General features: G+C 37.7%; 1 protein-coding gene across 8 annotated transcripts in view; it reads right to left on the minus strand.

The window, feature by feature from the left end:
- Positions 1–18655, minus strand: part of LOC135200075 (opsin, ultraviolet-sensitive-like) — a 194312-nt gene that overhangs the window by 114066 nt on the left and 61591 nt on the right. For 6 of the 8 annotated variants that reach the window (XM_064228370.1, XM_064228369.1, XM_064228368.1 and 3 more), the window contains exons 1-2: positions 14605–14760; positions 3250–3495 (exon numbers count right to left, since the gene is read on the minus strand). In XM_064228370.1, the coding sequence (XP_064084440.1) occupies positions 3250–3421 (172 nt within the window). In that variant the 5' untranslated portion in view covers positions 3422–3495; positions 14605–14760. Of the gene's footprint in view, positions 1–3249; positions 3496–14604; positions 14761–18655 lie in introns of those variants that run through there. The other 2 variants (XM_064228364.1, XM_064228363.1) reach the window with 1 other exon arrangement.

Genomic DNA, 18655 nt, shown 5'->3' on the forward strand with positions numbered 1-18655 from the left:
TCGAACGAAAATGAAAGAAAAGACAGATATGGATAAATATGAGTATTTGTAAAGCAAAAATTCCTACAGTTGCATTTTCGCCAGATGAAATCCTTCCTGGAGGATATCCACTCCAGGATGCACATCATACTAATAAATGTAACAGCCTGCCTAATCATCTCCAGAATATGTATCGTTTGTTTTTTTGTATGGTGTTTTTACGTTGCATGGAACCAGTGGTTATTCAGCAACGGGACCAACGGCTTTACGTGACTTCCGAACCACGTCGAGAGTGAACTTCTATCCCTAGAAATACATATCTCTCACACTTCAAGGGAATGCCCGAGAATCGAACTCGCGGCCACCGAGGTGGCAGGCCAAGACCATACCGATCATGCGCCACTGAGACGCTTCAGAATACGTATTGTTCACTATATCACCTATACACTAGAGAAACGAAATAACTTCTTTGGTCAGAGATCTACGAATAAAAGATAATCTATTTAGCCATGATATAAATACAGCTTGTAAGATGCTGTCAAACTTTTTCGAAACTACCTTGGCAAAAAACGTGGAAATTAATTCTCTCTCTCTCTCTCTCTCTCTCTCTCTCTCTCTCTCTCTCTCTCTCTCTCTCTCTCTTTGGTTCCCGAAAGAGATGATCCTATCTCCAAAGTCCCTCCTGCCACTCAATTATTTATCTTCCATTTTTGTTTAACTTGAAAACCATGAGTTTCACACATGAAGACCTCCCCAAGGGGTCCACAGCTGAATGATTCCCTACTCCCACACCCCGGATGCCTAAATCAACAAGAAAGAGAAACGACATTTTGGGGCGGAACTGAAACTATTGGTGTTACCGAGCATAACCTAACGTAACCTTAGCACAATGACCTGACTTTGAATTAAAGTGAAGTCAACATGCAAAATTCTATATTGCTTACGAGCAATGGCCTGGAATATCAGGAATATAGATTTTACGAGAATATCAATTATTATCCAAAATACTTAACAACATATAGTAACGGGGTTAATCAGGATAAAGCCGCTGTTATGAATGACGTCATTGCCGAGTCATAACGTGCCCATTAAGTTGGAAGCGCCACAATATCTGACGCTCTCGGGTAGCATACCTCTATAACATTTGATATATTATCACCTAAACTGAACAATACAAACCTGAATCTTTTGGATTCGCGTTTCATCTCATTCACCTGGGAAAAGCTATTAAACCACAATGCCCAGTTCAATTCCTCTTTGCCCGAAGGCCTGTCCACAGTAGGAAACACTGGTCGGAAACAAAGTCTGGAAAGTGCAAACTTTGTTTCCTGTCCGCACCGGACCTCAGTTGTCGTCAGGACTCAGGATGCCTGTTGGTGCAGTAGCCTCTGTATTTTACTTGGCAGTTTTAACGCACTCGAGGTGGGATAAGAGAAAGACAAAGAGGTGGGAGAGAAGTTACTCGAAAAAGAAGCGGGTCATGCTGACTTGCTTCTGGCGGAATTGAAAGTAGATGGCACACGATTTAAAAATTTCGTTCGAGTGTATGAGTGTATTTTTATGTATGTATATGCATTTATATATACATACATACACATATATACACGTATACATATATATAAACATATACATACATTATACATTTATATATATACATTATACACATATACATGTATATATTCAAATATATATACATTATGAATTTTTATCACATCACCGTGATTCATATACATGCATAAAGCTACAACTGTCCTTCAATACCCAATTCGCTCTACCTCGGAATTAATATATTTTCATATATGTTAATAATTTCATCCTACATGTGTATATATTCATATACACACATAAACACTAAATGTTTTCCATTCCGGACGGGAAAGAAATATACAGTTTGCAAACTGTTTAAATCTGTTTCCAAACAATGTGTGGGGAGGCCTTGAGGTGCTGCTTTCCACCAGATCTGGATCCAGAATATTTTGTTACGATTGATGTGTAATACATCGAATTCATTACACCTTGGGCACAACTTACACCCAAAGGGGGAATTGTAATTAATGAGCGCATCGGCCGGGTCCGGGTACCTATCAATCATAATTACCCCCTCTGGTGGAGCTAAATGATATTTGTGGCCTACAAATGCAAATAAAGCCACGCGTGTTCGAGTGGAAAATTATAATAAATTAATCTCGATATATACTTTATATATATACATATATATATATATACATATATATATATATATATATATATATATATATATATATATATATATATATATATATATATATATATATACACACACTTGTATCGCACATAGGAAAATGAAAGATACAGATGGCTAATAATTGCCCATCAGTTTCGTCAGCCGATAATGACGATAATAGGGGAAGGTTCGTAATAATTTGATGTACGATCATGAAGACGATATTTAAGTGTATGAAACAATTACAAGTTTTTAAATACAGGAAAAATGCAGTCCATCCTACACTAAAAAACTGATTTTTGTTTACCATCCTAGATTGCGGGATGGGAGTTACAAATTAACTGTTCTAACCGTCTGTAAACACATTGCAAAGTGCTTAAAAAACATGTTACAAATATCGTTTGGATACAGTCTCCAAAGAACTCCTATTTTGATTCTCCACTTACCGACGCTTTTGGAATTGGCAATAACACCATCTAATTCAAGTCTCAACACCATTTAATTGAAGTGTCAACACCAATTAATTTAAGTAGTGTCAACACCAATTAATTCAAGTGGTGTCAACACCAATTAGAATATCAAAAATTCATTCAAGTTATAACACCAGTTAATTCAAGTATTAACACCAATTACTTCATGCATTGGCACAAATCCATCAAAATCTTAACACCACAAATTAATTCGTATTAACACTAATTAGTCAAAATTTAACAACAACAACAATTAATTCAAGTCATAACACTAATTAATTCAAGTCTTAACACAAATTCATTAAAATCTTAACAACACCAATTAATTCAAGTCTTAACACAAATTCATTAAAATCTTAACAAATTAATTCAAGTCAACGCCGATCAATTAAAATCTCAATACCAATTAATTCAAGTCTTAACACCAATTAACTGAAATCTTTACGACACCGACTTATCAAAGTCTCAACATCAATTCATTCAAGTTGAAAAAAAATGCCACGTGGATTCGGCAGACAAACCAGCAAAGGTTTATATTCCCGAAAAACACAAACGACATTTAACGATGGACAAAAAAAATTACCAAGACTGACTCACCTAAGCATTCAGAATAGCCACAGGACGTGTTGTTCGTCGGGAACTTCTTGTCTTCGAACACTGACAATTCGTTGGGGTGCTGTACTAGGTGGGTCAACTCTTGTGGCTCCCCTTCTCCGTGGCTCTTCTGGAGCCAGGGCATGGGTATGGTGGCGCTAGGATCTGATTCCATTTTTTTTTATAACGTATATATTTTTTCGCGGTTTTGGTGATTGTGGGTCCTTCAGGCAGCTCTACCTCTTCACCCTGAAAACGGACAGGAATTTCAGTGTTTTATTTGGTTTGTATTATTATTTTTATCTTATCTTATTTTCCATTTATTTATTTTTTTCTGGTTCTGATGATTTTGGGTCCTTCAGACCTCTTTCTCTTCAAGCTGAAAATGGACAGGAATTTCAAGGGTTTATTTGGTATTCTGACTTTTAGCTAGGTATGTATGTATGTATGTATGTATGTATGTATGTATGTATGTACGTGCATTTATCTATCATCAAAGATAACGAGAGTTTACCTATTATTGAAAATAACGAGAATGTATTTATTTATTAATAATAACGAGTATTTACCTATAATTAAAATTGACGAAATAAACTAGAAACTGTCTCCTTACCTAAATACTGATAAATTACTCTCTATAAATGCAGAACAACAAATGTAATTAATACACTAAGCAATATCAACGGTAAAAAACTCATTAAATAACAGGTTCAGCGAAATATACTGTAGGAAACAAGCTCTCTCCTCTCTCTCTCTCTCTCTCTCTCTCTCTCTCACACACACACACACATTCAATTGTCTCCATCATTACCAAATGCGAATTGTAAGGTCGAGTTTCCTCCAATGCTTCTTCCCCCAGCGAGAGAAACAAGCACCTTTTGGGAGTGAGCGAAGCATCATCGAACTCGCTGAAGCATCCAAACGAGTGAAGCCTCGAACGCCGGGAATAATGACTTCCGAATGCTTTTGTTCTCCAGAAATGTATAACAAGAATCAAGGCTCAAAGAGACTCAAACAATGCCGTGTGGGGGGGGGGGGGGTGGGGGGAATACCGGGTATTGGTTCGGGTGTGTGTGGTGGGGAGGGGAGGGGAGGGGAGGTCTAGCAATGGAAGATCACGGGTGAAATAACTCAAGCATTCCTTTAACGACGGTTTTTAACGTCAACGTATTATGCACAATCATTAATGAGGTATTTCCCTCCCTCCCCCTCGCTCTCTCCTCTCTTCAACACACATACACACAAGCAAAAATATATGTATATATATATATATTATATAATAAAAAGATCCCATAAAAACGCCAAAATATAGTAAGTACTATATTTCAGAGACTGCTGTCTCTCTCGTCAGGTAAGTAATGAATAAGAAAAGTTCAGTATTTATACCAGGAGATCCATTTTTGCTAAGTCACCCCTGCTGATAATTCCTATTTAATCTTCTTGAGCGTTGGTGTAAGGAAGATTTTATCAATGATATCTGAATACCAGGCTCCCTTGGAGATGTTCATTACCTGTCTCTGTTTAATCAAGGCTGACTCTATCATCTTGGTCTCAACGGAAGATTGTCTTTGTGGGTTTTGGGAAGGCCATAAAACTCACAAAGACAATCTTCCGTTTAGACATCGTCTCATGTGCCGGAGCATTCAATTATTAAATTTCTAAATGGTTAGCTGGCCTCCTTTCCCTTTTCTTAGACACTTTTTCTCCCAGTCACATTAAACATTCCGAAGATTTTTGTCACAAATTCAGAGAAGCACATGCCACTTCACAATATAAAAATTTTAAGTCTCGATGTAGATTCCCTATTCACAAAAATACCAGTGCAGGACGTTCTACAGTTTTTTGAGGGAAAAATTAGCCTCCCTAGCAAGATCATTTCCCACTGGCTCTTGACAAATAACAAAGTTAGCTGAATTATGTGTATCTAATAACCTATTTTCATTCGGGGGTGTCATTCTATAAGAAAAATTCGGGTGTAGCATGGGTAGCCCCTATAAGTCCTGTTTTAGCCAATCTATACATCGAATACTTTGAAAATATAGTAATAAATGCAATAAAACCCAAAACCATGCTGTGGATGAGATCTGTAGATGATATTCTAACATTTTGGGATAATAGGTGGGGCAATTTTAATGAATTCCTTTCAAAATTAAACTCATTAGTGGCCAGTATCAAATTTAAAGTTGAATGAGAAACAGACAACAAAATTCCTTTTCTTGATGTTTTAATAATTAGACACACGACAGAATAAAAATTTACCATATACAGAAAAACCAACAATCTCACTTTCATACATCCACTACTTTACTTATCATGACATTTATATCTAGATAGGCGTAGCCAGCAACCTATTCTTAAGAGCCTTACGAATTTGTTCTCCAGATTTCCTGGAAAACGAATTTGAAATAATTCGTAAGCAGCTTTCGTCTTTAAGGCCTCCTGACCATATAACTGAGATAGTGATTCATAAAGCGAACATAATTTTCTACCAACCCCCTCAAGACAAGACCAGAGACACAACCAACAATGAAATAAAAATCTCACACCTGACAGAATTAAGATGGTGACCCAGACTCTCAGAAAATCTAACCCTTATGCCTTTACCTATCCAAATACCACAGCCAAATCCCTGATTTATGTCCAACAAAAGCCAATCCCCAAAGACACAGGAGTATATGAAATCCCATGCCTGGACTGTGACCAATCTTACATCAACTTTACAGGAAAATCACTTCCCCAGAGATTAATATAACATAAACGGTCAGTTAGGTATGGACAACAGAGCTCAGCTATTTTCAAGTATATAACCATAATCACAGAATATACTGGAATTTGTCACGTATAATCTATAGCAGCAAATGCTGGTACAAAAGCTAGATATTAGAGACAGCCTTGATTAAACTAAGACAGGTAATAAACATCTCCAAGGGTGCCTGGGATTCAGATATCATAGATAAAATCTTCCTTTAACCAACGCTCAAGAAGATTAAAGAGGAATTATCGACAGGGGTGACTTAGCAAAAACGGCTACCTGTGGAGGGATCTTTGGTATAAATACTGCTTTTTCTGTAATTTTTCTTATTCATTACCTACTTGAAGAAAGAGATAGCAGTCTCTGAAATATAGCACTTACTTTATATATTTTGGCATTTTTATGGGCTACTTTCATTAGATGGAATTCTGTTGTAACAGAACATTTTTACCAGTCATATACATATACATTTATATTTATATATATATATATATATATATTATATATATATATATATATATATATATATATATATATATGTGTGTGTGTGTGTGTGTGTGTGTGTGTGTATAAATGTACATACACAAACATATATATATATACTATATATATATATATATATATATATATATATATATATATATATATATATATATATATATATATATATATATATATATATATATATATAATATATATATACCAGAAGGGTTATTGTGTTGCTTGTTTCTTTCCGCTATGAAAACAATGCCTGTCACCTGCCCTTGTCCTCAATTGCAAATGCAATTACTCACAAGAGGGACACCAATGGTATTGTAAATCCTGTTCTAGTTGCTTAGCTCAAGCGGAAAAGCAAATGTAATTAAACAGTTTCTGATTGAGAAGGAACTCTTTTTGAGCACGTTCAGTTGACAATATGGAAAATTGAGTGTTCATAGTCTCCATATTATCAGGCCGATAAATAGACTTATAACGATCTCAGTTCTAAGTAATCTCCATATTTATCCTGGAACAGGCACCGACTGGTGAAGTTTTTGATGCGAGGTTGCAAAGTTTGTTGAGAAAGTCAAACAAAAAAATAAACAAGTCTTTTCGTTCATAGAAAATAGGACGCCAATTAATTCAAATGGGGTTTGTGTAGAGGGTACAGAAAGCCTTTCACATAAAAAGGCTGTTATTCCTTCAACTAACAGGGGCACTTAGATTGTGCGTAGGGATAAGGCAAATCTATTTTTACTTATTATTATACAGAAACACTTATCCCCTGGTTCTTCGTTTTGTACACTATTCTCTCAATCATGCAGAATGTATCCAGGCTCGTTGAAAAGACAGAAATTCACACATGAAATGCAGCATTTATACGGATACCTTTTCTCACATCTACTGCATCTTCATAAACTAAGTAAATTTGATCAACCTCAACATGTCTCCTTGATACTTCACCCTCCTCTTGTTACAGTATCTTTCTCAGCTAAAGATAATACAATTTACACTGAAGTAAGTAAGCTACATCAACTTATGGTATATTACACTATGGACAAAGCCATAAGCTTAGTATGTAGCGCCCTTCCGTAGGTTTGAGAAGTTAACTTGGGATGCATTCCTGTAGTACTACTGCTATAAAATTTTTATGAATTCTTAAGGGAGAGCTTTCAAGGGGGTTAGGAAGCATTTCTGTCATGCCATTTCTACAGTTTTTAATAATATTTTAAGGGGCGCCTGGTCCCAGCCTGATCAGTTGCAACACCTAAGTTACGTTAGGGTAGGATGCATTCAAGTAACGTCACCATTAAAGTTTTAACACAGGTTGAGCAGAGGGCCCTTGTTCAAGTTGGGATGGGGAAGAAATGCTATAAGCACCACTGCCACTCTTTTTCAAAACTCATCATGGAGGTGTCCCGTTCCCAGTCAAGGAGGTTAGGTTAGGTCAGGATGCTATTCCTCTAGTACTACTGCTACAATTTTGAATAATGTTTCAAGGGGTATTGGGGGGAAGGGGAAAGACGTTCCCTGACAGAATGAATCTCAGGTTAAGTCAGAATGCAGTCCCTTATTGCTAGGTAAGAAGCAGCACCAGAGTCTAGGTTAGGTTAGGCTGCATTTCTGTATCACCACTTCTAAATTGTTTAACACAGGAGGAACAAAATGACCTAGGTTAAGTTGGGGAAAACGTTATTAGGGTGCACTGTAATAGGTTAGCGTGTATATATATATATATTATTTATATATAGCTAATATATTACTGTTATTATATATATATAATATATCATTTATTATAATAATATATATATATTGGTATATTAGGGTATATAGATAATTATAATATAAGTTATAATATATATATGCTTATATTTTTAATTATATTATTTATAATATATGTATAGATTATACTATATATATATATATAATATATATTTAATATATATATGTGTATATATATATATAATATATATATCTAATATATGTATATATATATTATTTAATATAATATATATATGTATCTATATATATATATATTATATATTACATTATTTAAAGTATATAAAAAAGATATAATATATAATATATATATATATATCATATATAATTAAACCACAATTATTATTGCTGATTATCTCCTATTCCCTTCTGTTCACATATCGGTGAGATCATGTTTCAGATCGATCCCTTTAATTTTATTTGTTTTTTTAAATAAGACTGGGGCTTTAGTTTTCATGGTCTTATTTCCTGCTTCAAATACCATTTGATTTAAATATACTTAAAGAGTCCATTATTTTGCAACTAAATTAACAGTTATGTAATAGTTAAGAAATTGGTATATAATTCGCCTCACATTAAAACACACGAAAATTACTTTTAGTCAATAGGAGCAATTCGAGAGAAACGGATCATTATGTACTCGATTTTAATGGGCGATAACCCATAACATTTACCTTGAAATAAAGTATACTTTGTGAAAATTGTCGTTCGACTATTAGCGAGAATTAAAATCGATGACAAAAAGAATTTCACCTAGTAATTATGCGGTAAATTACATGAGATCGATTACAGGTATTCAATTACGCCTGCCACTAGGCAAATATCAGAGCATGTTCACAAACTTGACATTTATGCGACAATATCTGCACTATGTGGTATCTATAATTTTAGAATTAATACTCGATGAAGACCTTCATTATATACAAAAAAAAAAATTATCTTTGTAGCACTTTTTCGCCATATAATATGGAAAATACATTTGGAAACTTTCGATGTAATAATAATAATAATAAAATAATAATAATAATAATAATAAATAATAATAATATAATAATAATAATGGCTACAGAGGGGAGAGCTAAAGAAGGAAACTAAAGGAATGATAACAGCGGCACAAGATCAGGCCCTAAGAACCAGATATGTTCAAAGAACGATAGACGGAAGTAACATCATCTCCCATATGTAGGAAGTGCAATACGAAAAATGAAACCATAAACCACATAGCGAGCGAATGCCCGGCACTTGCACAGAAACAGTACAAAAAGAGGCATGATTCAGTGGCAAAAGCCCTCCACTGGAGCCTGTGCAAGAAACATCAGCTACCTTGCAGTAATAAGTGGTACGAGTACCAACCTGAGGGAGTGATAGAAAACGATAGTCCTGTGGGACTATGGTATCAGAACGGATAGGGTGATACGTGCAAACAGACCAGACGTGACGTTGATTGACAACGTCAAGAAGAAAGTATCACTCATTGATATCGCAATACCATGGACACCAGAGTTGAAGAGAAAGAGAAAAAATGTAAGTATCAAGATCGATCTTGAAAATGGAAATAAGAAGGATATGGGATATGCCAGTGGAAATCGTACCCATAATCATAGGAGCACTAGGCACGATCCCAAGATCCCTGAAAAGAATCTAGAAAAACTAGAGGCTGAAGTAGCTCCAGGACTCATGCAGAAGAGTGTGATCCTAGAAACGGCGCACATAGTAAGAAAAGTGATGGACTCCTAAGGAGGCAGGATGCAACCCGGAATCCCACACTATAAATACCACCCAGTCGAATTGGAGGACTGTGATAGAGCAAAAAAAAAAAAAATAAATAATAATAATAATAGGGTCATAAAAGCCTGCATGTTCAACCTGATTTTTAAATTCCTTCAAACAGAAGACGACTACGTCATCAGCTTACAGGATCCCACTAGGATTCCGCGTGACACATTAACATACGCATACGACAATGAGACGTAAAACAAAACGTCCTTATCTAGCCCTGACCCGAATAGAGGTAGAAAAAATAATGATGAATGTGGAAGATCCAACGCGACAGACCATCGTCACATTGATCAATAAACCATCATGCTTATTTTTGGAGGCCTTTTCTCTCTCTCTCTCTCTCTCCTCACGCCAACATCTCTAGCTATACCTGTATGGCAACACTGAGTACCAAGAATCATCATTCATCACCATCATCATCTCATCATCCTTTTCCTTGTCATCATTCTGGTTTATTTTTGGAGACCTTCTTATCGACCATGATGACGTTGTGTATCGGGTGTGTCCCATCATTTATTTGTTAGTAAGTAGCTTGTTCTCCTGTCGTAGGTGTTCCTGAAGAAGTGCGCCGTCAATTTCAAAGGGTCTAACGCTAAGGAAATTCACTGAGAGGTTATATTTCAATTTCGGTGCTGCTTTGGGTTGTTTTCCATGCGTCAGCTCCGAGGTGCTACCGTGCTAATACTCAAGATGGCGGAAGCTGTGATGCCGTTTTTTCTTCACAACATTGGCTTTTAGCAGTGTTATCATATGCAGTTCATCTGATTTTTTTATTTTATTTATGATTTAATAGTTAGAATGCGTATTTTCCGATGTAGAATTATTTTCTGTGATGTTAGAAAACTACACGTCACTAGCTTAATATAAAGTATTTTTGACGAAGAAAAATAAAGGATTTCAATAAAATTCATTTGTATAAAAAAGCAGGATATGTTTTATATCTTCATTTTCATAATAAAACATAAAAAAGACAAAGTGAAGAATTTTTTTCTTCAGTGCCGTGGCCTGTGGTCGGAAAAGCCACGGAGGATTGCCAGATGTCACCAGAAAGCCACACTAATAGACGAAATTCCTCAAAACGGCAACCCTGGGCGGAAGCTCGGCGATAATTTATATTAATAAAAGATATCTTTGATCTCCGAGGGGGTAGTACTAAACACGGCGTCCATTGAGCGTCTGGGATGTTTGATACTAAAGTAGATTCACATCAGCCGTGCATTTGATGTCCCTTACGACGGACGCTCCTGATTGGCTGTTGATAAGGCAATCACAGGGATGGAAACCAGGTTTGCGGTTTTGAGGAATTTCGTCTATTAGTGTGGCTTTCTGGTGATATCTGGCAACCCTCCGTGGCTTTTCCGACCACAGGCCACGGAACTGAAGAATAAAATTCTTCACTTTGCCCTTGTATGTTTTATTATGAACATAAAGCTTTAAACATATCATGCTTATTTAAACAAATGAATTTTTTGAAATCCTTTATTTTTCTTCGTCAAAATTACTTTGTTAAGCTAGTGAGGTGTAGTGTTCTAACATCACGGAAAATAATTCTACATCGGAAAATACGTATTTTAACCATTAAATCATAAATAACGTAAAAAAATCAGATGAACTGCATATGGTAACACTGCTAAAAGCCAATGTTGTGAAGAAAAAACGGCATCACTGCTGGAAACTAAGTCTCTCTCCAGAGTTCACATAGGTAGGGATGTATGTTCCACATTTTCTGAGGGATACTTTTGAAAGCCGTATCCCTCAGGAGAGGTGGAACATAGATCCTACCCATGTGAACTCTCGAGAGAGACAGAGTTTCCAGCCCTCTGATTGGCTTATCAACAGCCAATCAGGCGCGTCGTTAGGGAGTATAGGGACTGACCTAAACATCAAATGCACGGTTGATGTGAATCTCCTATAGTACCTCAGAGGTGACACGTAGATAAGACAAAATAGAACAAATTCGTAATGCATTATACAAACAATTCAAGTAACACTACTGTCTTTATTACATCCCACTGCTAATGATACGAGCTGCCGGACCTCGTTATCACCGGAAAACCCATTACGCAGGAATATGCTGGGAAACGAACCACGCGCCAATAACAACGCACATTCCCACAACACTCCGAAGAGCTTGTAGCTTGGCTGCAGAATCATGGTTTCCCTTTCGATATCAGTAATGGTATACACATAAAAACTAACGTGGCTATCTATATTCACGGATATTAATAATAGATCAAAACTGTACTACCAAACTACCAATGCCTGACCTCCTTGATCGGAGGGGGAGAGGAGCAGGCGATGCAGTGGGCCACATATCACCCCAATTTAACATTACGCAAGACGTAAAATTAGCGAGTTGGAGTAATCTAATTTTTCATACAGATTCCGATTTAACATTAACCTCAAGGGAAATCTGAAACTTACACAATCACATTTACAATATTGTACCATGATACAGGAATAAGGGGTTCTCAATTCCGCCTATCATCATTACAATAAACCAACCAATGTCTCAAATAGGTCTTAATGCCAAGTTATGTTTTAGTACCATACCTCCAGTTTCAATAAACGCACTGTAAATAAAAAAAATATCAAATGTCCTTAATATTGTTTTAGCAGAATGGTAAAAATTCCCTAGACCATTACCGATATTTATGATCAGCTTCCATTATTTTGGAAAACAGTTTCAAACAACCTCTTTTCGCTACATTATTACCGGGAAACTGAAAGGTATCTACAGGAGGTAACATGATCATCAAAGTCCAATAAACACCATTAACGATGTTCGATTCACAATAACACCAATTATCGCTGTCGAAGGTAATTCACCGACCTTCGACTGCCATTATTCTGTTCATTATAGACGTAAGGAACATATCCGTGAACAGTTAAGACTCGTGGCTCTCATTTCACATCATCAATAAAAAGTTACAATTAAAGAGCAATTATACGCGTTACAGTACTCATCAATGTAGTCTATAAACAGCTTTTAGTGGAAACGCACCATAACTACAATGAACAACGAAACATCGTTGACATACATCACTATATATATATATATATATATATATATATATATATATATAATATATATCGAGAAAAAAAAAAACTGGGCTTGACTTCCCTAAGAATTTTCGGCTCAATATTTCCGTTTAATACAATTATGACAATACATAAAAAAACCAACAACATAATGCGAACCTACCCATTAATTACATGGATATTACCTCACAGCATGCGACACATACACATTAACTCATACGCATAATATATAAAGATAAAACCTACGTTCACCATTTAATACGTACTATTCCATTCGATAATGATAAAATAACTCAAAAATGTATTTAAAAAACGCCATGGAAAGCACACATTAAAAGCCTGTGATGATTCAGGGCGTAGAGACCATAAACATGCAAATATACAATATCATGTACTTTTTTCGTCGCACACACTTGTGTCACATACACGTAGACTGATAACTGAAATTAAAATGGTCGTACAGTTGAAAAATGCTCAATTGTTAGTGCAAAAGTGTGTTATCGAACGAACTAATAGACAGATACATGTGGACTAAAGCCCCGTCCACACGGTCGAACTTTGCCCGACAGACTTTGTTCGATGTGACGTCAGGAGCAGAGAAACTGCGGATAAGGTTCTGACTTTTCCCGCTTCTGACGTCACATCGAACAAAGTCTGTCGGGCCAAATTCGACGGTGTGGACGGGACTTGAGAATTGTTAGTAACTGTACTGATATATACCGTTCCCAATCTGCAAAAACCTTAAAATTACTGGATAAACGTTTTCAAATCAACATTCACACTGTATGCATGCACGATTAAATTGTCATTTTGCTGATTTATAATGCCTACGGTTTTTCTTGGACGTTTCTAGAGTTACACATTTGGGCTATGAAATAAAAATCATCATGGTTATCACTGCTATCAAGTAACTTTTTCCAAATATCCAAGCACTCAAGCTATCAAAATATAGTTCCCTCCTATCGTTGCTCGTGAGGTTAAACTGTACACGCTTAAACATCAACACCTTTTCACACATAGGTTAAGCCTAATGGTTTAGTATCGTTCTGTTTGCGATTTTGTGGTATAGTAAATGCAGAATCCATCCGAAAGCCTCGACAGTCCTTTATAAAATTCTAACCAAACAGACGTCCTTCCATTAGCCTTCACCCAACCTATTCGTCTAATTACTCAAACGTTCAAAAGTGACAAAGGGAAACAAAGTCCGAAGTAAACAACCCAAATGCCTTACCTAGCCTTGGACCTTTGAAAACTTAATTTAGGAAAAAGGAAAACAGGCGAAACGGGGCTTGCTTCCGAAAAGCAAGCGGTAAGCGTACCTACTTAAACTAAAATGGAGGACATTCCGGATTAAAGGATAAAAAACACGGTCTCTAGCATCGAGCGGAATCCAAAAATTACCTTAAAATTAAAGTTGGTATGTTGGAGAGAGCATGACGCCATTAGCCTAGAGGAACAGGCTAATTAGCCTACACCATGCGAGAATTTTTTTCGTATCTTAATCTTACGTGAAGTTCATAGCTTACCTATATGTTGGTGTACTTAAGGTGACCTGTGTACGACACGGATTCCTCAAGGGAAGGCATTTATAACTATATGGAACGCCATATTGCCGATATTCGGAAGTCACTCGTAGTTTCTATCGAACGGCGATGAGAGCTGATTGGTTAGTAACGCTGGCTTACGTTGCTTCAAGTTCGTTGGGCAAGGTATTGTTGGATTTCTGTTTCATGGCAGGGCAAGAAAGAACACAGAATTCGTTGTTTCATATATTTTGTAAACTTAACTGTATGGCAGCTTAACAGAAACTAAATATACATTGTAGATTTCAGTAAAACGTAAACAGTAATAATTACAGTACTCAACAGTTTGAGTAAAAAGTACAATTATAATAAATACATTGTTACGTATACAGTATGTAGTTATACAACTAATTACACCTAAGTGTAGTTAGCAATCTCACACCTCCCCCCAAGATGGCAGGTGCAATACAAGGATACCTGGCATCTGAAGGTCCTTATTTATTATATGATTTCGAGTCCCATCTTATTTCTAAACGCTCTGGTGCCCGTGTCTGACGTCCACTACGTCGTACTGGTAAGGCAACTGATAACTGAGTATCAGGCTTAGGTGATGTTGCAGGTGATCTACGATCTCCATATCCTGAAGCTTCGCCACCCAACACTGAGATAGGCGGAGAAATAATGTCTCCTGGCAAAAAAGGGTGATGAGGTCGTAGGAATCTCCGATTTCTCCAATAGATGCGCCCACTCCCAGTCTTCACGAGATAATCCCTCCTCGTGCCAATTCCGACCACAACTCCTGGTTTATCCCATCGTTTTGTCTTAGGGTCCTGCAGATCCACGTACATACCAAGGTTCAGCTTAGAGAGTGGTCTAGCAGTGGCATCATATCTTTCCTTTGCCTGCTGCCGAAGGTGCTTAGCTTTTATGTCGCATTCGTCAGCTGTATGTTGCCATTCCTTTGCAAATGAACGATGATGAGCCGGAATCCTGGAACGCAAAGGATGTCCAAACAAGATTTGCGCTGGAGATCTACCGTCCGCCCGTGGAGTATTCCTGAGCTCAAGAAGCCCTCGTGCGAACTCATCCTCATCCAGCTTGCCATTTCTTGTGGTCGTCAAAATCAACTTCTTGATAATATTCACGGTAGCTTCGGCATGACCATTTTGTGGCTTTGGAAATTCAGCTATAGCTCTCACCTTCCGAGAATCCACACTATAACCTTCATGATTTATACTGTAACCACAAAATTCAACATTAGGTTGAGCAAATAAAATCTTGTCAGGATTTAAGGTCATTCCAAATTTGTCACATTTTTGCACAAGTGTGATCACATGGGCTAAGTGGTCACGGTAACTAGAATCGTACACCAAAATATCATCAACAATTTTGACAGTACGTGGAATATCTCCCAAAGCTTGATCTCCTCGACGATTGTACTCATCTCCAGATGATATAAGCCCCCATTACGGCTCGTTTGAATTTGTAACGTCCCCAAGGTGTGATGAAGCAAGTAAGATCCTGATCTTCTTCAGCAATTTTGATTGGAAGTATCCCATCTTCGCATCCAAAGTAGTGAACCACCTGGCTCAGCATCCATTGACGATATAGCATCATGAGGGGATCGAAACTGGATATGTAGGTCTGCGCACATAGCGGTTAAGTCTTGTAAGGTCCACACACAACCGCACACCACCCATCTTCTTTGCAATAGGGACCATCGGATGACACCATTGGGTGGGGTAATCAACCTCACCAATGATATCCTTAGCAAGCAAGTCATCTAGCTGGGCTTTAATATCCAATCTCCAACAATACGGAATGGTGCGTGGTGCGGTCACTGCAAAAGGACGTGCATCTGCTGACAGCTGAATCCTCATAGGACCTCCCTGCATTTCCCTTAGAGTAGCTGAAGCATCAAATACATGAGGATAAGCAGAAATGATGGAAGCTGCATGTTCTGCACGCTCTGCTTCTGTAGGGTCTCTGCTGTGTGGCCATCTTGGCAGTGCCACTGGTACAGACACCAAACTGCTGGTACTTGCAGACTGCACAACATCCTGTGTGTTAGAAGTCACTTGTGGCTCCAAAACCTTCTTGGTTCTTGATGCTATATGTGGTTGCGACACTGAACATGTAACATGCTGTATTTGCGCTGGAAAATTTTCTGGTAATATTCCCAGTGCTACACAATCAAACCAGCTCAGAAGTGCACCTTTCACTTCCTTGACGACTGACACAACTGTTGTCGTACTACGATTCCCCAAAGTTAAAAAAGCCTCAAAGTACCCATGTTAATGAGAGCTTGACGATCTGCTGCAATAAGACCACCCATAATGATCGGCTCCAGTGAACTCTCATGAATTCCAAGAGATTTAGCGTTCTCAAGTCCTATCACAGTTGTCTCTGCTCCAGAGTCAGGTGTCCACATAACTGAACTTGATCCTTTGGGGTGAGTGGTACTGATGCAAATCTGAGGGGTTGGACGTGATGACGCACAGTTGCTGTAAATATCTCCAATGACACGATATAGATTCTGCTTTGAAGGCTTGAACATGCTTTTATTATTCGTTTTCTTCTTCTGAGGAGACAGTGGCTGTACCTTTGACCTGCACACCACTGCGAAGTGACCTTTCTTACCACATTGTTTGCAGTCCCTGTTTAGAGCCTTGCATGCCCTCTTATCACGATGGCGCTCACCTCCGCACCTAAAGCACTGCTGCTTTTAAAAATGGGCTGCCTTCTGACCTTGCTTGTATTGGGACACTCTTGAAACATTATACTTTTCACTGCCCCGAATAACAGCACGACTGGCATTTGCATTTTCCGATGCTCTGCAAATATCAATAGCCATCTGCAAAGTGAGCTTCTTTTCTTCTAACATACATTTCAAAGCCTCTTCATCTCTGGTTCCAACGACGATCCTGTCTCGTAGTCTGCTGTCCATGCAGGTTTCACAAAAATCACAGAAAGAAGCAATCTCTTTAATGCCGCACAAAAAATCATCGAAGGTCTCGTGCAACTCCTGGACTCTTGTATGAAAGTCGCGTCGGTCCACGATGACATTCCTTTGGTTGCGCAAGTGCAACTCCATGGCATCCAATATAGTCTTCAAGTCTGCTCCATCATCCAGTGAGAGACCATATCTCAAAGTGCGGATCCAATCATCGTCTAGCACGGAAATCAATGCTGACCGCTGCTCAGCAAGAGAGAGAGATGACATTCTTGTCAACACTGCATGTCCCTCATACTTGTGACGCCACGATCCAAACTCTTTAAGAGATACAGAAGACGACAAGTGTGGTGCAGGAACTGCCCTTGCCTGAGACTGATTCCTATGAGTCCGAGGTACCAGCTAAACCCTCTAGAATTGCGGTTAAACGTTCTTCCCTTTTCGTAGCTGCTTCTTGGGCATGATGAGCCATCTCTGCTTGCCTTGCCACAAGTGCTGCCAGTTGTTCGATTTGCTTCTCCATCGTGTACGGGTACTAAAGATTTAACATTACTTCTTGAACGACAGTAGACAGCATAAACAAAACCAATCACTGCGCCATGTTGGATTTCTGTTTCATGGCAGGGCAAGAAAGAACACAGAATTCGTTGTTTCATATATTTTGTAAACTTAACTGTATGGCAGCTTAACAGAAACTAAATATACATTGTAGATTTCAGTAAAACGTAAACAGTAATAATTACAGTACTCAACAGTTTGAGTAAAAAGTACAATTATAATAAATACATTGTTACGTATACAGTATGTAGTTATACAACTAATTACACCTAAGTGTAGGTAGCAATCTCACAGGTATTGCCTTTGTAACCGCACGTCTTAGTTCTTTCAACTGCTCTAGCTGTTGCAGAAGCGATGGTTTTGCTATTATAAGGCCAGTAAATTTATTCTTTCTCTTCTCATAACTATATTACACTCCCCAAAAAGTAACATGCTATATAAGACAGTTGGAATGTCAAAGACCATGCTATGTTAAACGAAGTCAGTACCCCGAGCCATCTCACAGACGTCTTTTAGTTGAGGAATGCGGTTAAGGGCATGGTT

The sequence above is a fragment of the Macrobrachium nipponense genome, chromosome 26 (genome assembly GCF_015104395.2).
Source record: "Macrobrachium nipponense isolate FS-2020 chromosome 26, ASM1510439v2, whole genome shotgun sequence".
NCBI classification, from domain to species: domain Eukaryota; kingdom Metazoa; phylum Arthropoda; class Malacostraca; order Decapoda; family Palaemonidae; genus Macrobrachium; species Macrobrachium nipponense.